At 38.9% G+C, this 25,685-nt stretch overlaps 1 protein-coding gene across 4 annotated transcripts in view; it reads right to left on the bottom strand.

The window, feature by feature from the left end:
* Nucleotides 1–25,685, bottom strand: part of DYNC1I1 (dynein cytoplasmic 1 intermediate chain 1) — a 279,310-nt gene that overhangs the window by 239,019 nt on the left and 14,606 nt on the right. For 2 of the 4 annotated variants that reach the window (XM_021689493.2, XM_021689496.2), the window contains exon 4: nucleotides 16,527–16,586. The exons of the other annotated variants lie outside the window; for them this stretch is intronic. In XM_021689493.2, coding sequence (XP_021545168.1) covers nucleotides 16,527–16,586 — 60 coding nt within the window. The remainder of the gene's footprint in view (nucleotides 1–16,526; nucleotides 16,587–25,685) is intronic. 4 annotated transcript variants of the gene reach the window in all.

Genomic DNA, 25,685 nt, shown 5'->3' with positions numbered 1-25,685 from the left:
TCACCATACATTACATCATTAGTTTTTGATGTAGTGTTCCATGATTCATTGTTTGTGTATAACACCCAGGGCTCCATTCAGTATGTGCCCTCTTTAATACCCATCACCAGGCTGAGTCGGCCCTGGACCCATCTAAGGGCCTGCATGTCAATGGATCTAGAATCCATCCATTTGTACAACCCTGTGATCAAGGCCTTCCTCAACTTCCCTTTTTGTAGGAAAATATTTCTATGATTTTATCGGCTGACAAAATTGTTACAAACTATGTTTAAAAGATGAAGTAGCCAGTAGTTATTTTCTTTAAAAGTATGAACTTTGAGCATATTTATTTTTATTCAAGATTTACCAGCTCATAAGTCTTTTATACAAGGATGCAAATTAAACTGCTTAGCAAAAGAGGGGGGAAAAAACCCCCATTGTAGCACTGATGCTACTATGATTCCCTTTCCTTCTAAGTAGGCTCTTCAGTCCTGGCTCTGGGATAGCTTTGCTGCCCGCCCAGCCTCCCTCCTGCAGAGCTCATCCTCTTACCACTGTGTGGGCAGATACGTCTGCCACAGCCCCTGGTCTTCTCATGTCACACACGGCTGCAGACTTACTCATCCCTTACTGATTCAGCTCTGTACCCCGGTCCTTAGTTCAGTGTCAGGTCCAGAACAGGCACTAAATAAATGTGTGAGAAAGGAAAGGAGGGAGGAAGAGAAGACTAGAAAAAGGAAAAGGAGGAAGGCGTCATACAGAAATGTACATTGAGCCTTTAATTGTCAAATGCCATGATGGACATGGCATTATTATTAAATTATACTCTGTATTTTTCACCTTGATACTTTATTCCAAAATAAGAGGCTCTAATAGAGTTTTAAATGTACTGAATTAAACATGTATCATGCTCTAAATAGCCATAAGAAAGCAATTCAACGTCACTTAAGAAATACAATAAGGCCTCTTAATACTTGGATTCACTCTGACCACATTTAACAAATCTAGAGAATCCGAATGGGAGAAGTCCTAGAGCAGCGGGTCCCAAGGTGTGGTCTCTGACCGTCAGCCACAGCACTGCTTGGGAACAGGTTAGAATGCAAATCCACAGGCCCCACCTGAAACCCACGGAACAGAAACTCTGGGGGCAGGGTCCAGTGATTCTGATGCTCACTAAAGCCTGAGTACCCCTGAGTTAGAAATACTGGGTAACGTGTGGGAACAGAAATGTCGTTATTTAACCAGATTCACCTGGGGCTCCCCAACCCGTAGCCAAATCCTAGAGGATGAGGTCTTAGTCCCACTGAAAAGGGAGGATGCCCCTGGACCAAGCTTATAGAGAAAGCTGTATGAGATGGGCCAGGCGCAAAGATGAACCAAGATGAGCGAGAGATAAGAGGCAGGCAAAGGAGACTGCAGTGTTCAACATATGAAGGTACTGGCGAGAGTCTGTCCTGGATCTAAAACCAACAAGTCAGGCAGGGGATGCCAGAGACCCTGGGCAACGAACCACAATCCCTCACAAGCTAACCTGGTATAGTCCCGGGGTGACACGGGGCCCACGTGGACTATACCAGGACTCCCCACTAAAAGTCCTGGAAGCTTCTTCTCCACCTGGCCCTCTCAACCTGCTGAACCAGCTGGCTGAGCAAAGCCATAATGCACCAAAACTGAAATATTTCTTCTAAAAAGAAAAACTGGGTGTTGATAAAGAATAAAAAGTGAAGCTATTTGAAGTTCGAGAAGGTCGTTTGCTGGCACTTGAGATGTAAAATTTCCCAGTTCACCACAAGCACAGTCCGATCTACCCAGGTTCTGCCCATTTGTCCTTGGGTTGGACATACTGAATCCCCAGAAGAAAACTACTCCTTTCTGGGAATCTCTGGGCCCATTTCTCTTTCTGTTGCTGATTCAGTTGAGATCTCCTGTCTATCCAACCACAGTAAGGTTAGCGTGGCTTTGCTAATAAACTGCTTACAAAGTTTCGTTATCCAAGAAAGATAAAACTCCAAGTGTGACCTGAGCACGCTCTATGATATCTACCAAAGCTGCAGAGAGTCAGGGTTATACAAACTTACCCCCCAAATCGAAGGATTCTGTCCTATCATTAACAGCATGAGAAACATGTACACAGACACTGGAATTCTCATAAATACATACTCTGTGGCTCCCATTTCAAAGATGAGTGAAGGTGGAAGAAAAACTTTACTGATATTTTTAAATGTGATTAAGACTCTAAACATTCTTTTTAATAGTGAAGAGAAAAAAATACTTGCAAAGAGTTATCTACCAAAAGAGGATACCCTGGTTTTATGCCTATGTTCTGAAAAGGCATCCATTCTTTTCAAAGCCAAGGACCCCAGAACTTTGGCTCCTAAAGCCATTGAACCTGCGACCTGAAAATATGGAGACAGTCACTGTTTTGTGCCTACATGTGGACTGTTAAAACACACCCATTAGATTTCAAAGAAATTACTATCTCGTTGCCTTTAAGAATAAAGGTAAAGAATTTAAAATGGGAAAATAATTATGACAGGGCAAGGATCTGGTGGAGTGGTTATTGATGGCAAGGGGATCAGAGCCCTTTGATCAAAAACTTAGGTTGAAGGGTATCTTAACTTTTTATTGAAATAAAATTTACATACTATAAAATTCCCTTTTATTTTTTTTATTTTTATTTTTTATTTATTTATTTTTAAAGATTTTATTTATTTATTTGACAGAGAGAGACACAGCGAGAGAGGGAACACAAGCAGGGCGAGTGGCAGAGGGAGAAGCAGGCTCCCCGCAGAGCAGGGAGCCCGATGCGGGACTCGATCCCAGGACCCTGGGATCATGACCTGAGCTGAAGGCAGTCGCTTAACCAACTGAGCCACCCAGGCGCCCAAAATTCCCCCCTTTTAATAAAGTGTACAATTTAGTGGGCTTTCATATATTTACTAAGATATGTAACCATCACCACCATTTAAGTGTACAACTTTTTCTTTACTCCCGAAGAAATTCCATACCCACTGGTAGTCACTCCCCATTCACCCTCCCCAGCCCTCGGCAACCATTAACCTAACTTATACCTTCATATAAATGGAATAATACAGGATGTGACCTTTTGTGTCTCGCTTCCTTCACATAGTAATGTTTTAAGGTTCAGATAGCGTGTATCAATGTCATTCTTTTTTATTGATGAATAATATTCCACTGTGTGGATATACCATATTATATTTAATTCATTCAACTGTCGATGGACATTTGTATTGTTTCTACTTCGGGCTATTATAAAAAATGCTGCTATGAATATTTGTGTACAAGCTTTTGTGTGTACATATGGTTTCAATTCTCTTGGAATTGGATTAAATTCTCTCAGAATTGGCATATGCTTAGCAGTAGAATTGCAGGGTCAATATGGTAATTCTATGTTTCACTTTTTGAGGAACTGCCAGACCGTTTTCCAAAGTGGCTTCACTAAAGTTATAATCACTCGCAGTGTACAAGGGTTCTAATTTCTCCACATCCTTGTCTACCTTTATTATTATTAGTCTTTTTATTATAGCCATCCTAGTGAGTGTGAAGTGGTGTCTTGATGTGATTTCAATTGGCATTTTCCTGAGGGCTAATGACGTTGAGCATCTTTTCATGTGCTTATTTGCATTTGCATATTTTCTTTGGAGAAATGCCTATTCAAGTGCTTTGTTCATTTTATTTTTTTAAAAGATTTATTTATTTATTTGAGAGAGAGAGTGCATGCATGGGGGGGGAGAGGGGGAGAGAATCCCCAGGAGACTCCCTGCTTAGCGAGGAGCCCAACACAGGGCCTCAATCCCACAACCCTGAGATCATGACCTGAGCCAAAATCAAGAGTCAGATGCTCAACTGGCTGAGCCACCCAGGTACCCTATTTGCCCATTTATTTGTCTTTTTGTTGGGTTGTCTTTTTGTAGTTGAGTTACAAGAGATTGTTTATTCTGGATACTAGACTCATCAGATATATGATTTGCAAATATTTTCTCCCATTCTGTGGGCTGTCTTTTCACTTTCTTAATGATGTCTTTTAAAGTACAAAAGTTTTCAATTTCAAGAAAGTCTAATTTATTTTTTTTCATTAGCTGCTTGTACTTTTGGAGTCCTATCTAAGAAATCATTGCCCAATCCAAGGTCATGAAGATTTATACCTCTCTTCTCCTAAGAGTTCTATAGTTTTAGCTTTTACATTTACATTTTTGGTCTGAGTTAATTTTTTAGATGGTATGAAGTAGGGGTCCAACTTCATTTTTTCTGCATGTGGATATCCAGTTGCCCATGCTTAATTTTTCTTAATATTCTGTAGCAAGATTGAGCAGGAGGACAGGGAAAGGTTTTGTCATGAATATTAATCCATACTGATACCCACTGGCCCCAAGCAGTAGCCAAATCTGACTGTAGAAGGATGGATTCAAGAGAGGGACTAAAAGCTTCCAATGGTTCATGAAAGCTCTCAGAGCACTTGAACCTTCTTCCATCACTGCTATGAGCATCACCAAATTCTTCCTGAATCAGTTAGATACAATACAACTCATATTCTCTCTGATGTTCTGATTTCAAACCACCGTGAATTGTATATAACAAACTTGATGTTCCTGCCTTTCATATTCAGGATTATTGGGAAAAATTGCATAAATAGTGCTGTACTATCTCTACTGGACTCATAAAGGAACCCAACAATATCAGAGAACTGGCTTCAGATAGCTAAGTGAGATGGCTATCATGAGAATTTCACAAATACCATCAGCTAATTCTTAAAGATCTGTTTATATCAGAGTGCATGACTCATTTTGTAATTCATCATTAATACTGGGAAGTAAAGCTGCAAGACAGAGCATGACAGTAGTAGGATTTTTTTTTCTAATGTCACAATGCAAACGTCGTATGAAGACACAGAAAAGCCAGAGTAAAAGTACACTTCAGGCACCTAAGAAACTCTACAAAGTTACAAATTGTGAATCACAAAAGGCTCTCAATCGTAATCTTGGAATAGCAGTCTCAGAGTGTTCAGTGACTGGAAATCATAATGCTAGATGATATTATCGATTAGAGCCAGTGGCAGGAGAGGAGTGACAGTGGATAAGGTGGCAGTCAGAGCTTAGGTCAAAAGCCAGTATGTGGCCTCAAAAGCCTGGAAACCAAAAAGGGTCACGGCAATAATGAGAAGTCTGGAGCGAGGATGAGACTTGGAACTCATGCAGATCAAATCAGGAACAGATATTCTCAGAGACAAGGAGTTATTTAGCCAGATGCCAAAGTAGGTCAAGGCTAAGGAATAAAAGAATGTCTTCACTGGACCCACACTCAGTCCTGCTGGGTTTTATTCCTGCTTATTTGCATGTGAGTATTTCATCCCATGATACATTAATGGTGCTGCCAAAGAATTTTTCTAGTGTTGCCTCTAAAATTCCTTGAGGTTTCTCAAAGATTTCCTAAGACAGCAAGAATGGTAATGGTTCCATTTTCTTCCTTGTCCAAACATCTTATGTGGGTATGTACAGTGTCTTTGACAACTGGCAAAGGAACTACTTCAGCCAACATCATTATCAGCAACCACAAACAATTTTCAAAGCATGGCAGTATTCCACATCCTAACATTACAGGCAGAAAAAGGAGTCAAACATATACATCAAAAGGCAAATAGGAATGAAAGGTAGACAATAATAAAGAGTCAACATGAGTGATTTATACAGTAAGTGGGACAGGGGAGTATAATGGGCAGATTACTATGTGTTTCAATAAATAAAGGAAGTTTCACTGAGACTGAAGGTCTGATGTGAGTCTTGAAAGATAGGCAGGACTTGGGTCAAATAGAAAGGAATGAGGAGGGTGACCTAGAGAGGTGGTCCCATGCAAAGACCTGGAGACGGAATTCACGTTTTATACCTGAGAGACCAGGTTTTCAGAATAGAAGTTTTAAGTTGAAGAGCAATGGAAGATTAATTTTAGAGAGGTACATTGAGACCAGACTCTTAGAGGGCTTAAAATCTTGGGCTAGGGGCACCTGGGTGGCTAGTCGTTAAGCGTCTGCCTTCGGCTCAGGTCATGATCCCAGGGTCCTGGGATCGAGCCCCGCATCGGGCTCCCTGCTCTGCAGGAAGCCTGCTTCTCCCTCTCCCACTCCCCCTGCTTGTGTTCCCTCTCTCGCTGTCTCTCTCATAAATAAATAAAATCTTAAAAAAAAAAAAATCTTGGGCTAAAGAACTTGAACTTCAAGCTGTAGATAATGAGAAATTACTGAAAGTTACTGAGTAAGAAACAGCTGCAGAGAAACATTACTATAGCAACCATGTGAAGAACGGTGTCTAGATCTCTCTCCTTGACAAGTGAGTGACCAGAGACTATGTGTGGAACCTGAGAAGCTGGGCATAAAGGAACTGAAAAAGGATCTACAAGCAAAGGGTGGGTGGGTGGGTTCAGTAACCAAACAGAGAATCCAAGCAAGCGTTAATTCATAGGAGGCAGCCAGAGACATGGTTATTGGACTTGTGATTGATGGTCTAACAAATGTGGGGACATGGTCTAAGGCGGTTATGGCCCTGGGAACAGAAAGGACATGCTGTAGTTTGGTGACTCTGGAAAAGAATGAAGGGGGTAGGCCTTAGCAGTTTATGGAGGGTGAAGGAAAAGGAATCAATTGGTGATTCTTTCAAGGCCTCATGCCTTATGAGAGGAAAAGTGAGTGGTGTGACTTTAAGACACAGGGGAATCCAGAGAAAGACAGGCTTTGGGGTTAAAAAAGAGTACTTAAGTGGATGAGTTTGTGGTTCCAATTGAATGAGATATACGACCAAAGCTCAGAAAAGAAGACAAAACAGAAAATATGGCCATGGGAGCCACCCAATGAGAGCCATATGAGAAAATGCTGCATCCATAGAAAGAATATAGGGAGCCAAGGGCACAGAAGCTCATGTAATATGAAAGAGGTTTAAAAAAATGATAAAGGCGAAGCGTGGATCACTACATCAAAAACTAACGATGTATTGTATTATGACTAACATAACATAATAAAATTTAAAAAATGATAAAGGTTAATTTGTTTTCCAAACACCGTACTGTAGTGCATTTAGGTGTCAAGGTGTGACATCTCAAGGACTGATACCTAGGGTTGGGAAGGGGACACCACATAGAGGAAAGGTGACAAGGGGCACCACCCAGTAGAAGTGACCCTGGCATTGCAGCTCCTCACTGCACTCCGTTTATCACCCGGGTTCCAAGTGGGTGTTTTCCTCAAAGGACTGGGAAGCAACTTGATGGCTGACCTTTTCTGATTACTTCAAAAAAGATGAGTTTCCATTTTCTACGTTCACATTTTAAAAATCATTTGAGGAGGTATTTATTTCGTTTCCATGATATTTACTTCTTCCTGTGCAGAGATATTAGTTTGGCAGCTGAAGTATTTTTTTCCTGAACAGAAGCAAATGTCAAGTCTGGCTCAGTCAACAGGCACAGCCAAAGGGTTTGCCTTGAATTTCATAACACAAGTAAATCTTGCAAACTTCCAGGATGAGAGGAAAGTCAAAATAGTCATGGTTACAACTGAGCTTGGCTTTATCCGCGGAGGCTCGTTACAAAGGAAGTTGAAAGTTCAGAATTATAAGGACAGAAGGCACAGAAGTGTGTTTTCTCCAATATTACATAAAAAGACAATATACAAATTTTATAGAAGTGGCCTTTTATTGACTTAATAATCATGAGCAGCCCTCTCTAGAAGTTGTGATAGCAAGCTATAAAATTTTACCATTCTTTAAGTCACTTAGTACCAAAGTATAAGCACACACCCTTGCCAACTGGCTATATTCATTTTTCTGGAGTGGAATAAAAAAAGAATATAGTTTTATGAAAATCCTGCTGCTACTGTGAAACAGAAAATATCCTATAATTGCTTACTCAAGTTTCTTGAGAACATAGAATGAAGACTGTCAGATAGCAGGCATCTTCTCAAGAAATGTTTGAGGACTGAATAAACAAGTAGCATATGAGGTAAGTAAAGTACTTCTCCGTCTCTTGTGGCAAAATTGTAATTGGGTCTGTTAATCCAATTTATTAAAGTTTTTCGTGGATCAGAATGTATTCTCTATTTATAGATTCTGATGTGCATTTTACCATTATCCTTTGATACACACACACATTATAAGCTGCTGTTCTAGATTTCATTTTCTGTGGAAAGTGGGATTAGGTGCTATTAAAGATTGTCCATTTGCTCAAGAACATAGCCCACATTATTCTCAAGAAAATACTAGACATTTGTTACATGGAAAACCTTAAAAATTAATTCAAACCAGAGATCTAAACATAATATATAAGAACATTTGACAAAACTTGAAGAATAAGTAAAAAGAAGATTACTTCACCAAAGGCTAATGAGGTTATTACTGTTCTATTAGGCAAGTGGAAATGATTTTAAAATGTGAAAAGTCCTCTAAAACTGCCTGGCTAGATTTTCTCAAACACCTACCACCATCCTGAAGAATATATGTTTTTCTAGTGCCTTCATGGAGCTGGTTTAATTTCTATTCTTGACAGAGTGATCTATTTCACCACAGCAGTTTGGGATGGTGCCTGGTGGATTCAGAAGTAATACTCATCCTCTCTTGCAGCCGACAATAAAGAGAAAGTTGAGAGAAAGAAGAGGTCATCACTTTCTACCAATATCTCCCAAAGGTGGAAGGCATCCCTATGTTCCTCCTTCAAGGAAGTAGCAGCCAAATCCCTCACAGCTTCCAAATATTTTAAATTTTTTATTTGCTTCCAAATATTTAAAAAACTCCACCAAGAGTTTAATATACTATGACATGGAGGAACTATAATTGTGAGGCTTCAATAAAATCAGAAGGCACTAAACATTCCTGTATGTTATTGGGTTTAACAGTTTTGAGTTAAGGGCCACAAAATACCATTATTTGCTCATTGATGTCTATTCATCATTGAGAATCTTTGCTTCCCTCCTAGCTCCACAACCCTTATGCTTACTCAGCACATCTCCCTAAAGACTGACAATCTCCTGGTGATATTTGTACTTATGCTTCCTTCATAAAACAACAAAAATACTCAAAATATAATCCCTCTCTCAAACTTCTCCATTACAACCCCAAATTTCACTTTCCAGCTTGAGATTTTTTTCTATTCTGTGATCTTTTAATTTATTCTTTTTATCCTATTATTTCATTCTCTACTTCTATCATCTTTAATTCACTTAATTTATTATAATAGCCTAAGAAAGCAAAGCATTTTGGGTGCTGTCATAAGAATTTGCCTGGTTAAAAAAAATGAGTCAAACTTATTTTCTCATTTTATTTGTAATTTTCTAGAAGCTCTTTTTCCTGAATGCCGTAACATCTCCCTTATTTCTCTACATTGCCATTTGCTTTACTGATCAAGTAAACATACAAGATAATATACAAACCAGAATCAAGTGACACAATATTTGTGCTTTTAGCCAAGTTGGAGTAATAGAAACCAGATTTACTCTCCACCTTAACAACCAAAAAAAAGGGGAGGGGAGCAGTTTGAATTAAACAAGAGTTTGTAAGCTACTAGAGGTCAGGCAAAAAAGAACTGTGTTGTACAAGAGAGGGGAACCAAAAGATGAGTCCAGTAAGTGCCCCAGCTTACTGCATTGAGAGAATTCTCAGGCCATGTTGCAGGGAAGAAATCCAAGTGAAATCTAGCAGACTCCCTAAGTTGAGGAGACAGAGCAGAGAGTCTAGGGAGACCAAAGCAGCTAGAATTGACAGGACAAAATAATAGAAAGTAAAACTGCACAAAGAGGAAAATCCAAAGATCTTCTAAGGGTTGCCCTTGAGGATTCAGCTTAGTACTGAACCAGTGCAAGTATGTGAGGAAACTATCTGAGGCCAAGGAAAGAACTACCTGAAAAAATTAAAGGTAACAGTTCTGGGCACTTGCACAGGAACAGGATTAGTGCCTGTTGCCTCCTACTAGGCTAGAAAACCTCAAGATTTATGGGTCATTGTGTAGAATGCACATAAGGGTCTTGCCTCAATAGCAGGAATTAGTTAACCCTAGACTGAGCACTAATCCAGTCCCAACTAACAAATTTTAAAAGAAAGACTTGAAAGGATCAAACCATTTCCAAGTGAATTAACTGTATCTCAGAACCAAATCTCAAGAAGATTGATAGAAATTCAAATACATCCAATATCTAACAAACTAATATTCACAATGTCTGACATCAACCAAAAATTAGCAGACCTGGAAAGAAGCAGGGGGAAAAAAATGACTATAATGAAAAGATATAAGTCAATCAACTGAAACTGACCCAGAACTAATACAGATGATGGACTAGCAAGCAAAGCTATCAAAACAGTTATTAAAACTGTATTTCAAGTGTTCAAAAATTAAGTAGAAAACATGTAAGATTTTTTTAAAAGACCCAAATTGAACTTCTAGAGATGAAAATTACAACATAAGAAATTAAAAATTCTCTGAGTAGGCTTTATGGAATACAAGAAATTGCAAAACAAAAGACTAGTGAACACACACACATACACACAACAATGGAAACTATCCAAAATAAAACACAGATAGAAAAGAAAAATAAGTATGGAGGAAGTTAACTGTGGGAAAATTTCAAGTTACCTAATATACATGTGATTTGAGTTCCCAGAGGAGAAGGAACAGAAAAAAAATATTTGAATATCTGACCATTATTTAATGGTCAGGTTTTTCAAAATTTGTTGAAAACTGTAAACCCAATGATCCAAAGAATCTCAGTGAACCCAAGCATATGAAACATGGAGAAAACTATATGAAGGTACATCATAATCAAATTACTCAAAATTAGTGAAAAAGAGAACATTGCTAAAGCAGCCAGAAAGAAAAAAAACTGCTATATACAGAAGAATAAAAATAGAGGTGACAGCAAATTTCTGGTCAAAAACAATGCAAGACAGAAGACAATGAAACACCATTTCTGAAGTACTGAAAGAAAATCAACCTAGACTTCTATACTCAGTGAAAATATATTTCAACAACAAAAATATTATTTCAAAACAAAAATATGGGGCACCTGGGTGGCTCAGTTGGTTAAGCGACTGCCTTCGGCTCAGGTCATGATCCTGGAGTCCCTGGATCGAGTCCCGCATTGGGCTCCCTGCTCGGCAGGGAGTCTGCTTCGTCCTCTGACCCTATCCCCTCTCATGTGTTCTCTCTCTCTCATTCTCTCTCTCTCAAATAAATAAAATCTTTAAAAAAAAATGTATTTCAAAAAAAAAAAGGCTAAAAAAAATGCCTAACAGGAGAACTTCACTACAAGAAATGTTAAAGAATATCCACCAGGCAGAAGTAAAACTATGCAAGATGGAAATACGGATCTACACAAAGGAATGAGAAACATCAGGAAAAGTATTTACTACATGGGTAAATATGTAAAATATTTTTTCTTATTATTTAAACCTCAGTGATAATTGGGTACTTAAACAAAGATAAAAACAATGCATTTGAAAGTAGATTATGATAAGTTAAAGATATACATTATAAATACTAAAGCAACCACTAAAATAATAAAGCAAAGAGATACAGCTAATAAGCCAAGAAAGAGTTAAAATGGAATCATAAAAAAACTTAATAATACAAAGGAAGCACCAAAAAAATAATAAAAGGAAAGAAAATTATATAGGACAAATAGAGAATATCAATATTATAAAGATTTAAACCCAACCATATCAATAATCACATTAAATGTAAATAGTGCAACTATCCCAATTAAAAGGCAGAGATTTTTAGAAGAGATGAAAACACCCAATTATATGTTGCCTACAAGAAATGTACTTTAAATATAAAGAAATAAATAAAAGTTAAAGTAAAAAAGTTAAAGGGTGAAAAAAAGTTGAAGGGTGCAAAAAGATACACCATGCTAATGCTAGTCAAAAGAAAGTTAAAGTGGCTATATTAATGTCACACAAAGGAAATTTCAGAGCAAAAATATATTACCAGGGACAAAGAAGTTCATTTCTTAATGATGAAGAGATTAATTTATCAAGAGAGACATAAGAATCCTAAACATTTATGCACCTAATACAAAATTTAAAAATACATGAAGCAAAAACTGACAGAATTGCAAGAAATAGAAAAGTCCAAAACTGTAGTTGGAAATTTCACCCCTCTAGCAATAATCGATAGAGCCAACAAAGAGAACATTAGCAAACGATATGTAAGACTGGAACAACATAATCAACCAACTTGACTGACATTCATAGAACATTTACCCAATAACAACACAACACACACCTTTTTCAAGGGCACATAGGACATTTACTAAGACAGATCATACTATAAACATAAAGTAAGTCTGAACAAATTAAAAGGACACCAATAATACAAAATATGTTCCCAGGGCACCTGGATGGCTCAGTAGGTCAAGCGGCCGGCTCTAGATTTTGGCTCAGGTCATGATCTCCGGGTCGTAAGATTGAGCCCCATGTCAGGCTCCATGCTCAGCGCAGAGTCTGCTTCTCTCCTTCTCCCTCTCTCTCTGCCCTTCTCCCCACTCCTCTCTCAAATAAGTAAATAAATAACTCTTTAAAAAAATACGTTCTCTAACCATGGTAGAATTGGATTAATCAGTAACAGAAAGATCTCTAGAAAATCCCCAAATATGTGGAAACTAAATAACACACTTCCAAATAACTCACCAGTTGAAGACAAAATAAAAAGGGAAACTGGAAAGTATTTTGAACTAAATGAAAATAACAAAAATAGATCAAAATTTGCAAGATGCCACTGAGTAGTACTTATGGGTAATTCTATAGCACTACCCACCTATATTAGAAATGAAGAAAGATGTCAAGTCAATGACCTCTGCTTCCACTTTAAGAAACTAAAGAAGGAAAATCATATTAAACTCAAAGTAAGCAGAAGAGATAATATCAGAGTAGAAATCAGTGAAATAGAAAATAGAAAAATGGAGAAAATCAATGAAACCAAATGCTGGTCCTTTAAGAAGATCAATAAAATTGATAAACCTCTAGCCATACCAGAAGAAAAAGACAGAAGCCAAAATTTACCAATATCAAGAATGAGAAAGGTGACTACATCTATAGATTCTGCAGATATTTAAAAGATAATAAAGGAATGCATACACAGTTTTAGGCCAATAAATTTGTCAATGGAGATAAAATGGACATATTACTTCAAAGACACAAACTGCCAAAGCTCACTCAGAAAAATACAGATTACCTCAACAGCTCCATTACTATTAAAGTTATTGAATTTGTATTTTCAAATATTCCCCCACAATAAAATCCCAAACTCAAATGGTTTCATAAGTGATTGTATTCTACCACCTCTTTTAAGGAATACCTGAATATTGAAATTATGTCACCAAAAGCATGACCCATAAAAGAACAAATTTGTAAACTGGAATTTGTCAAAATGAAACAGGTTTGTTTTCTTAAAGATGCAGTTAAAAGAATGAAAAAGACAAGTCACAAAAGGGGAGAAAATATTTACCAACTATATATCGGATAAAGGATTGTATCCCAAATATGTAGAGGAGTGATGTATTTTATGTTGGTTAACTGAATATAAATAAAGAAAAAATAAATCTAAAAAATATGTAAAGAACTCCCAAAACTCCATAAGGAGAAAACAAACAACCCAATTCATAAACAATAAGGGCAAAAGATTTAAGCAGACATTTCATCAGAGAAGATATTTAAGTGGCAAATAAGCACATAAAGAGATATGCAACACCATTATGTCACTAGGGAAATGCAAATTAAAACCACAATGAGATACCACTATACTCCTTTAATAGTGGTTAAAAAAATAGTAATTAAAAAAAAATCCAAATCAAATGTCATCAAGAATGGGGAGGGACTGAGGATCTCATGCACTGCTGGTGAGAATGTATAATGCTAAAACCACTCTGAAAATACCTTGACCATCTCTTAAGTGCACATCCACTATACAATTCAGCCATTCAATTTGGCAATATTTACCCAAAGGAAATGAAAGTATATGTCTATAATATGATTTGTACATGAATGTTCATCAGTTTTATTTGTAATGGGCAGAAAACCTGGAAACAACCCAAATATACATCAAAAAGTGACTGGATGAACAAATTGGCATGTCCATCTGATAAACTACTCAGCAGTAACAAGGAATGAACTACTCATACACACCTCACATGAACGAATCTCAAAAGTTATTCTGGTGAAAGAAGTCAGTCAGAAGAGTACCCACCACATGGTTTCATTTATTCTATATTCCAGGAAATGTAAATGAATGTATAGTGACAGAAACCAGATCAGCTGTTCTGGGGGATGGGGAGAAGCAGTGTGAGGATCACAAAGGGGTGTGAGGAAACTTATGGGGATGATGAATATGTTTATTATCTTGGTCATGATGATGGTTTCATAAATTTGTACACATGTTAAAACATCAATTTGAATACTTTAAATGTGTGCAGTTTTTTGTCAATTATACTTCAATAAAGCTGTTTTATAAAATGTCAATTATATTTCAATTAAAAAAAAATCAGGTGACAGAGCAAACTATGGGCTATGATCAACCCCATGCCAAGAATCAAGAAGAGGACATACAATTATCTCTAGAAAAACCGTGTTGTCTGAGGTATAGTTCATCAAACTGTGTATGAGGGGAAGACGGCCCTGCATGTAAGGACTATCAGAAAAGGGAAATTTTCATTAATCAGTATTTAAAATTGTAACCTGGCTAAAATAATCTCCTCTCTCAAATATTCTCTGCATGCTCCTTACAAGCTCTCTACAATCAACCACTCTGTGAACAGAAAATCTCATCCACCTCTCATCTTTCTCTGACTCACTGGGCCTGCTCCGAAGTAAAATGTGGCAGGCAAGGTGGGAACCACAGATATGCCATCTCCCCAGAATAAGTTACAAGTTTTAATCTGCATAGTCAACTGAATTTTAGCTTGGAAAACACATCTAAATGGGAAAATTCCCAACTGTTCTACATCAGCAAGTGTAATTTAGCAAGGCCACAATCTGTCTAAAAATCTGTTAAGTGGATAGGCTAGAGTCTCTGCCAGTTCCATCCTCCATTTTTTTTTTAAACACAATGAAATATTGTAGGACTACACTCTGAAATTCCCCTGAATTGTAACATACTATATGTTCATGTTTCTCTGCATGATTTAAGCCATATTTCTTGGTTGTTCAAATACTAAAATTTGAAATATGACATACAATGAGCTACAAAACTAAATAGCCAAGAATTTAGTGATGTTGGAAGAGTGTTCTTAGTTACCTGAAGCATTAGAGTATTTCCTTAGTTTAGCAGTGTTGTGAGTCTGCTGAGAACTCTTGCATACACAAAGGGTCAAGGGCAGATGACATTTAACCTAACACCCAGACCGCCCTCCAACCTCTGTGTCCACCTACAGTAGGCACTGACATTGATAGAAATCTGCAGGTACATGCCCAGGAATCTCAGGAATTCAAAATAAATGATAACTAAATAAACAAATAAATTCCCACTTTGAGATGTATTGGCTTATATTTAGGAAGAAAAAAATAATAATTTTGTAAAATACTGTAATAAAATATGCTATTCACATACAGAGGTACCCGGTGGCATACTGGCAAGTCTCTTAACGGGTGTGAAGGCAAGGGAGCAAGCCCCTGGATTGCCGCATTTGCCAGTTTTTATGGTGTAAATACTTCCACCACAGCTGATTTCAAGCGGATTTCACTAAATGCAAAGTTGGGAAGAGACGCATACAGACCGGCTCTCCTGAGCTTGAGCATGAGCTGATACAAACACCCCACTGCAAAGATCTCATGCACTGCTACAGCTAACTACAATCCTACAAGAGAAATAAACTCTAGTTTCTAGGACAGTCTTGTGTGTTTTATTCTTTGCGGACGAATTTTCCATTCTGAAGCAATCTTTTAACCTGTGATGGTACATTTCCATCAGGAAAAAAAAAAAAAAAGATCTTTACAATGTTGGAGACCTCATCCATCATGGAAATATTTGAGATTTCTTAATACTGAGAAATGCAACAAATTTGCTTTTTCTTTAAACAGGAATCTTTACATGTTCAAACTTAGTTCAAATCAAATGCTTATTGTTGAGTCCCCAAAAAAGTGAAAAGGAAAGGAAACAAACAAGACAGGACATTTTAATACCAATTTTAGACAAAAATTAACCTAAGGCAACTTCTTAGTAGAAGTGAAGGATGATTAGGATCTAGTCAAGCGTACCTCCCACCACAGAATGAGAGTTCCCCACCTTGAAGCAGAGGTGTGGGTGTATGTTTGTATTTTGGTTTTAGGGGAGTGTCGTTTTGCAATAATAGGAATTTAGAAGGAGAAATCAAAAGCCACTTTTTGTGGTGCTTTCCACAAAGAGAGACTTTCTTCAAGGCTTCCCTTTATAAGGAAAACTAACAGAAGGAAATAAACTTATCAAACTGGAAGTTCAACGAAAGGGGGGAAAGCGTGAGCAAGAACAGCTCCAGCATTTCAACACAAGTGTAGCAAAGAAATAAAAGGAGTAACAAAAGAGCAGACATATACCCAAGTTCTGAGTCTGACTGCAGCTGGAGCACTGAGGGGTCTGTGTCCCACTGCAGGGTCCTAATCGTGCAGCACAAAGGAAAAAGAACACAGAGAATTAACAAAAGGAGAGGAAAACAAACCAAACCAAACCATGTCATTCATCAAGGCAATGGCATATACAATACATACACAGAACATCTCCCCACTTACCCCCTCCTCCATCCCCAGGTGCAAGGAAGACCCCGTGAATATCAAGTGACAAAAGGAAGCGAGGAATCTTCCTTCCCTTTGAATATCTGTTTCATACTGGAAGCTACAGTTGTTTTCATGGAAGGAAGCCTAGAACTAAATACTCAAACTCTACACACCTCTTTGCCCCCCCCCTTTTTTGTTTTGTTTTGTTCTATTTTCTACTCAAGCCTGATTGATTTGAGTATGGAAACTGGTTCATGTTTCTCTGAAAATCCAGAGCCCATCCACCCCAGAGCACCAAACATCTCTCATGGGGTGAAGAGAACCAAAGGCAAGGCTGCAAATGGGTGAGAGCAAGAGCATCTGGGGGGGGAGGTGGGGCCAGGTGGAGCCTGCCTTCAGGGTCTGCTAAACTTCTGGCTTCCACAAGTCAGTTACTGCAAGAACAATGCCTGGATTTTGAGGCTCATGGGTATTTTGTTTTTTATTTATATATTACACTGAGATGATCACTGATAATATCATTTGTCTGAGACACCACGGATATCTTACATCTTTTAAATATTTCACAAGAGACAGCACAAAGTATCAACAGTTACCAAGGCATTCAGTTTTCTGTGTTATTTCTCCTTCAAAATAAAAGGGGATAAAGAAGCTCTTTTATAAACAGAGTGCATACAAGAACCTTTCTTAAGCCCCATCCCTTTTGCTTCAACTAAGTGTGGTCCACAGGCCAGGATCACCAGCATCTCTTGGAGCTTGTTGGGATTGTAGGCTGCAGTCTCATCCCCAGACTCACTAACTCCACACGACGGTTTACTAAGGTCCCAGGCCATGTGCAGGCACCTCCAAGTTTGAGAAGGCCTCCTCAGTTTCCTTGTCTGTATAAACTTACCGTATCGACATTTCTCTGAGTCAAACCCTACCCGTGTGATCCTATATAGCTCCTCTTCCAAAGGTAGCAGAATGCAGTCATGGCTACCCTTACCACTCTGGCTGGGCTCTTGCCCTCTTATGAACGTCCCGACAACTAAAGTCCAATGAGAACACTAATCTGCCACTGTTCCTTAGACCAGTGCTTCTCAAATTTCAGTGCACATACACATACTTGGAAATACCGTTGAAATGCAGATTCTGGTTTAGTAGGTCTGTGACATTTCTCACAGGCTCCTGGGGATATAGATGTTGCCAGCCTGCAGACCGCACTTTGAGGAGCAACGTCTTGACTTAGATCAGTGGTTTTCAAACTCTGACAAGGATAAGAATGATGTGGAGGGCTTACTAAAATACAGAATGCTGATCTCCAACCCCAGAAATTCTGATTCAGTAGGTCAAGGGTGGGGCCTGAGAATTTGTACTCTGACACTGACAAGTTTCCAGGTAAGGCTTCTAGCTGACCCTGGAGCCACGTCTACAGAATGACTGGGCCAGAGCACTAGCTTTCATTAGTCAGCAGGCAGACAGCATCACTGATCCTCAAATATGTCAGCCCCTAAACCTGTGATTAACTTGATTAACTCGAGCCTGGCTTAAGGCCCAGGATCCTTTCAGACCAGTTACATCAGAAGGTGCAGAGTGAGACCCAAGCATCTGTATTTCGGAAAACTCTCCAGGTGATTCTAACGTGCAGCCAAGAGTGAGAACCCCTGCTCCGGACTCTTCCTCTGCTCAAGGAAAGCAGGCCTTCCAGGTTCTGGACGCTGATTCCTTCACCTTGTTGGTGAATGTAATGGTTGTGGTGGAAGTAACAATCCATTACAGTGATTCATAGCCGCTGTTCACATGTCTCTGGGGATCAAACCTTTTATCTTTAAGGGCATCTCTTTGGCTACAGACAGAACAGCAGCCTCTGGCTCTGGCTGGCTGTGAGAAGCATTCCCCTGTAAGGGTTGGGATCAGCTACTTTGCCCTCAATTTGCCTGGAGGTTTCTGATGGGATGACCTTTTTTGACCTTTTCCACTTCTCCCAGGCAGGTAGAGAATGCAGCAGCTCCCAGGTGGTCTGGCTTTGTCCTGTTACTTATCGGACAGCTCATCTGAACTCACTGTATCCTTAAGAAGTAAAAATGATGATTCCATCAGAATCACTCACTTAAGGAGTCGACAGTTCAGCAGTCTGGAGTTCGCATGTACTTGGGCAGAACAACAAAGGTGGTCTCTGTAACTAACCCACCGCAGTCCTGCCCCCACCCAGTCACACACATATTATTCAGTAAAAGAAATCATAGTCATCGTCAATAATGAGCAGTGAGGCAAGGAGTCAAGCCAAGGATGCAATCAAATGTGCTAGTTTTATTTTCTTCTCATTTTTCCCATTGTTATCTGTGGGGTGGTCAGGTTTGCACAGAATGCACTTTTTCTTTGAAAAAGAACTTAAAGCCAATACTTTAAATGGGCAAAAGTTGTTTTTCTCTCCAAGGGTCGCCTAGAAATGTGTATTAAATGTTTGCTGAATTCCTTCTGTGCAAGCTTGCAGAGACACTTCTCCGTAGGGGGCAGGACCTTGGAGAGGGGCCACACCTGTTCCTGGAGGTGAGAGGGGTGCGTTTGGGGTGTGGCTCCACTGTGTGTCCTGAGGAAGGTCTCTGACCTCCGCAAAGTGAAGATGCCGGCTTAGAGACCCTTTAAAGCTTTTTTTCTGCCTGATATTTGAAAACATCAGATGATGATTAAACTGCCTATCAGTTCTCTTTTCTCCAACTGGTATACTTTTCTAACCGATCGATATACACCTTACTTTCTGACCATCTTAATATCAAGCTAGTGTATCACTGAAAATAAAATGATGGTTTCCCCTACAGCTTCCTGGGCAGTTTGAAATCTTGCCAGGTGGTTTATTTTTTTTAAATGAAAGAAGTAGTGAAATTGTAAGTGCAAAAACATATGTGAACATAATATACTCCCACAAAATATTTTCATATAAAAATCACCCCATTTACCATAGTAATTAGTTCTCGTTTTCCGTCATTTTTGGAATGGACCAATCAGTGCATGCAGGGAGAGAATATTATTGTCAAGAGCATTCACTTATTCAATAAATATCTATTAAAGGCCTAATAGGTAAAATACTGTGATAGAGGATGAAAAGAATTCTCAAGGAACTTATAACTCTTATCGAGAGATAAAACATGTATAAATAGTTTAGTAGAACCAGGCAGAAAGTAAAACATGCCATATGAGCGGCACCAAAGGTGTGCTGTGAGGCATGGGACTTGCACATAAGGATCTTACATTTTAGTGAAGTAATGAGATGTATGAATATTTATACCTAATGATATACTGATAACATATACAAAAAAAAAAGGTAATAGTTGTCATTACTTGCACAGGGCCTGGCATGGTTTAAAGTTTCAATAAATGTTAGCCAAAAAAATAAACAAATGCCATGAGAAAGATTAATAATAATGATAGCTATAATTTCCTTTCAATGAGTGTTTACTCTGTGCCAGCCAGCCAGGCCTTGGACTGTACTTTCATTATTCTCTCAAGCCAGAGCAGGGAAACCCCCTTCCTCTGAAAAGATCAGAGATTCCATGCAACCTGGTTTTGGAGGGATGGGGTGAGGATTTGGACATAACAAACTCATTTTCATCAGTGCCTGGTTTGTTGGACTTCAGCCACTGAGTTGATTTACTGGGTCTAATGAGAGTCTATTATATTTTAGATGTCAATTTACCAACTTATCATGAGAATAATAACTTCCAGGAAGAGCAGTTTTACAAGCCTGGTAAAGTCTTCTCTCCTTGAAGGCCAGCTTCCCGGGAAGCCAGATGACCAGCAGGGTCATCTTTGGGATTGGAGAAAGTGCAGCTGAATGTTTTACTCCTACAACTTCTCCCTGCCTTATCCCCCATCATGTCTGCCTCTTTCCACGAGACCAGACATAGCCCCACGCTGTCAGAATCTCCCTTTTCCCCCATTACTGGGATGCCCAACAAAACCCTTTCTGATTGATGTCATCATTCTTTAACTATGTCAGTTAGATTTTGTCTGCTGTTCCTATATGGAAAATCATCCTGGTGTTATTTGCTTATTTTTAAGAGCTGCATTTGCCAGTACTCAGCAGTTTTAGGTTATTTCTTAGAGGTTAACTCTCTGATGATCTAGGGGAGGATTTCTGACCTTGCATAGGGAAACTGCTGTTCGTACAGATCTTGAATAACCCAGAAATTCTCTATCTATTCTGGACTAAGGAGCATTGTCATGGTTTTATGGTCCCACAGTAGGACTGACAGTTCTGGATATTTCCCAACCTTGTTTCAAAATACTAGATACAGAAGCTTCCCACACCATGGAAAACAGTCATTCACTCATATGACCCTACATATTCCAGACAATCTAGCCTCTGGCATCTCATCTAGGAAGGCCTACCATGTAACATATAGTTTATAATTTGGGAGACAATGTGTTTTTCATTACTTTAAAAAAAATAGACAAAATATCAAAATTCTTCAAATTAGCAGTGACCTAGTCAGGGACTAACTGAACTTTAAGTTTCTACCAATTCATCATTAACTTCTTATAAAATTCTCCCTTCCTTGGTCCAGTTTTATTTGCTCAGTTTCACTTTATTAGATAGAAGTAAACATTCAAAACCAAACCAAAACAACAACAATTCCTGGCCATGTGTTCAGAGTATAACTTAGGAGTGAAAGGCATGAAGTCTGTGTTGCATATACCTTGCTCCCTGATGAGTATTTAACTTCTCCCTCTTCAGCTGTACCAACAGTAAGTTGCTAGTTTCCATTCTTCTTTCCATCTTTATTAAACCTCTGAGTAGAAAGCCCTGAAATTCTTTCCTAAAGAGTGTCTTTGCCTTGACTTTTCTTTGGCTATGAGAAAGTGATGTCTGATAAATATTTGGAAGGCAGTAGTTAAGAACTCTGTCACTTGTCACGCTAACACTCCACTCACATACGCTACTGGTGGCATTTAAAATCAGTATAGTTATTTTGGAAAGCAATATGTCAGTGTGCAGCAAGAACCATTAACACAGAATTGTTCCTGGACTGGTTTTACTTCCAGAAATTCAACCTATGGAAACAAAACATCACAAGCAATACTGATAACAAAAGTGAAGGTGATGATGGTGATGGTGATGGTGATGATGATGATGAGAGCCTCTAGGTCATTAAATCCCATGGCCAATTTTGGCAGGGCCCTATTCTTTCCATCCCCATAAACCAAGCATTTCCCAATCAGGGTCACTCCTTCCCTCACCTCTTTACTCTAACCCTAGGTGACCCCACCGATATCTATTTTTTGCAAAAAAATAACCACAAAGTCCTCTTCACCACTGAGCTCCAAGTCTGCTTTTTCATATGCCTTTTGGACATACCCATCTGCACACCAGAGCCATTTTACCCTTCTCGTCTCATATGTCTTTTGCTTCCTTTTCCACCCCACAACCCTAGTTTAGACCTTCAGGCTTTTACATCAGACCAATAGTTCCCCATTAGTCCTTAGACCTTGAAAACATTATAAAATTAGTGTCCCAGACCTCACCTAGGCCTGTGGTTTAGGTACCTGTGTTTGTAACGAGTTCCCCAGTGAATTCAGTAAACAGCCACCAGGTATGGGAGCCAGGGATTGCAACTGTCACAAAGGCCATCCTAGTTTCAGACTCAGCTCTTTCTCTACAGCCTCCCTCACATGCATTCTACCTCCCATACCCCCCAAGCCTTTTCCTTTGTGTACAACTTTCCCATCATCTGGAATGCTCTTTCTTCCAACTCCACTTGCCCAAAGCATATGTATTCATTAAGGCCCAGCTCAAATGTCATGCTCTTGAGATATATTTGTCCTCAATAACCTCATTCAGAAATAACTTGTCTCTCTCTGGGATAGGAACAGAGAAATACTTGGGCCTCTTATTTTGTAGTTCTCTATGCTAATCTACAGTCCAAAACCTGGACTGAAGACCAAAGCTGAGGATGACCTACAGGAAGTAATGAGCACTGTTACAAAGCCCAAAGACCTCAGCAAACACACTGCTGGGCCCACTCTGACTTTTTGCCCTGAGTCCAGTAAATGGATTTTTGCCTTGGTTCTGTGACAAAGTCCCTGCCTTATACCTCAGTCCTATAACCACTGCTGGGAATTCTCCTTCAGCAAAGTCCACCTTCGGGCAACTTGTCCAGCAACCTTGAGCTATCCTCCTTTTACCTCTGTCCTCATCCCTCTACTCATCCTGCACCCATCCCACTCAATGTTTTACAAGCTGTGCAGGCGTGCACGCATGCACGCGTGTGCACACACACACACACACACAATACTTACCAAGTACCTAATATGTGTCAAGGTCTGTGTAGGGTGGTAATGAACCAGAACCACTTGTCCCAAATGAATATACTACAAATTAATTACAGATGATTTGGGAATAATGGTTTATGACATTATTGCTCATCTCTACAAGTACAAATATTTGAGAGCTGTAATTACACAGCAGCATTTCCTTAGATGGGTTCAAATTAAATCTGTCAATTTACTGGAAGCAAGCCCTTTAGAAGTGAGAAGAATTCCTTATCTTTATATTCCTTGCAGGTCTAACTGTGTCTTTCACACAATAAATCCTCAACTATTTAGTGAATGAGTGGATAAATGAAGAAACAAAGGAATGTTCTTTACTTGCCATTTCTGCTGATGGGCATGAAGGCTGAGGGCAAGCTGATTCCCAAAGAAATAGTTTTTACTTTCATTTTACCAAAAAATGAAAGAATAAATCGGGGAATGTCTGGCCTAAAACCCTTCATATCTCCCAAGCTGAGATTTGTGCTGAGAATAAAGAGAAGTCCAGCCATCTTCTCTATGAAATGAGCTCAGCAACTTTATTTCATCCTTAAAGTAACTGCACTGACACTCAACTCCTCACATTCCTTCCTCTCTCTCTCTCTCTGAGGTGGAGAGACAGCTCGAGGGCAGAATACCAAACTTCCAGAATCCCAGGGTCTCTGAACGCTGGTTCCACATGTCCTCTCCATCAAACAAGTCACTAGTCACTAATCAGATAAAGAAAATAGTTTGGGCCCATGTGAGCAGAATGCCAAACAGAGAGTCTCCAGTCGGTGTTACCTCCAAACACTTATGTTCCTAAGTGTCGTTTCCAAAGGTAATCAACTGAATAATAAGGACATTTAAAAATCTGTCCTATCACTCAATCTGTCACTGTCATTTACATGATGTCAATTAATTAAGGATGGTGTTTAAATAACGAGCTAATGTTTTACTTCCCAACCTCAATTACTTCCTTACTTAAGACAGACAATGATGATGATAAAGATCTTCTGATGTCAGAAATAAAACTGGAATAATGCAATACATACTTATATTGGGGTCTTTAAATTTTTTTTTTCTTAATTTACTGTGTGGGAATCTTCCCTCTGTTGACTAACATCTGAGCCCTAACATGGAGCTCCACCACCAGCCACACTAAGCTGTGCACGAACGCCATCTGAACTGGAGCCAAAGAGAAACCTAAGACTTCCCATCATAGAGGAAGGACATGTTTTCCCCAAATCTTTCCCAGAGGATCTGCTGTCAAGCAAGCAGTTTCTCTACAAGGAAGCTCAGCAGCCCCTTGTTTATTGGGTCACTGTAACCATATGCGGATACTTTTACAGTTCACCCTCCTGAAGACAGATGAATAAGGTATCAAAAATGTTCAATCAGTTAATGAGCTACAACAAAAAGAAAATCCTATAGTGTGACTTTTATTCTAATTTCCAAGGAGACTGACTTTTAACCAGCCCTGTAATCCGTGATATTGGTCTCCCTGAAGTGCAATTAACCGGTCACAATCTATCAATTTCTCTTTACATAATGATAATTTTTTAAAAATTTGTATATACAAAATATCATAGGCTTATTAAATGTCCTCCAAGGTTTTATATTATCTTATTGTACTTTTTCACCTTTCCCAAAACCTTAATATCTTCCCTTTAGCCTCTGATTCATCAGAGCCCCTTAGAAGATGGTGATTTTTTCACCAAAAATGGATCAAAAATCCTTCGAGGCTTATGTGGTGCAAGAGAACCCTATGAAATCCAATTGTGGATAAAAATGAAAGTCCTGAGGGTTTTATGTTGGGCATTAAGCTGGTGTTGCCTCTTAGCCCATTTTCCTCTCTTGAAATCACAGAGAAAAGAAAGCGATAACCAGGTGCTGCCCACAGAGCTTGACTACAAACAAATTATTCTAATTTCATTAAGTGTTCACGAGAAGGTAGATCGGAGAAAGAGTTTATCAAATACCTAAATTTTGCCAAAGTATCCCGTCAACGTGAAATTTAATATTTACTATATAGAAGCCTAATGTTTAAATTGAACAGCACAAGGTCTGTGGATATCTGCTCCTTGGTCCCGAATTGTAATGTGGAGTGCACGGAAGGCGGAAAGGCTGAATGACCTTGGTACCTTTGTTTTCCCGTTAAGTGCTTCACAAGACATTTCTTCTGCTGCTGCACTGAGGACCCCTTGGGAGGGGCCTTACCTCCCTAGAGAAAATCTATGGATATAAGAGTTTTGGTTAATAGATACTGATCGCTGGGAGGACCGGGGATCTATTTTAAATACAATAGGATTATGTGGGGAGCAATTGGGGAAAGCTGAAAATAGTGTAGACATTAAGTAAGATGAAAATGCATTGAAATGGAAAAAGAGGGACACTTGATTAGAAAAGCAAGTTCAACAGCTTGTATAATGACATCATTTATCATATATACGATGACATATACATTGTGTGAAGGAATACACACTAAGGTGTTAAGAGTGCTAACCACTGGTGGCAGGAATATGATTTTTCTCTAGTTTTTGCTTGTCCATATGTTCTAATTGTATAAAATGCACTGATGTTTCCATAATAATAAGAGATTATTAAAAATAAAATGTGAGGGGGATTTGAATGTCCTAATTGTTTGGAAAGTAGAACTTAATGAAGTGTTAAGACCAGATGGTCAAAAAAGAAGATAGAAATTACTTCTGTTACTAT

Source organism: Neomonachus schauinslandi, chromosome 12 (genome assembly GCF_002201575.2).
Source record: "Neomonachus schauinslandi chromosome 12, ASM220157v2, whole genome shotgun sequence".
Lineage (NCBI taxonomy): Eukaryota > Metazoa > Chordata > Mammalia > Carnivora > Phocidae > Neomonachus > Neomonachus schauinslandi.
The sequence above is the reverse complement of the archived record's forward strand: the minus strand, read 5'-3'. Positions and strand labels throughout refer to the sequence as shown.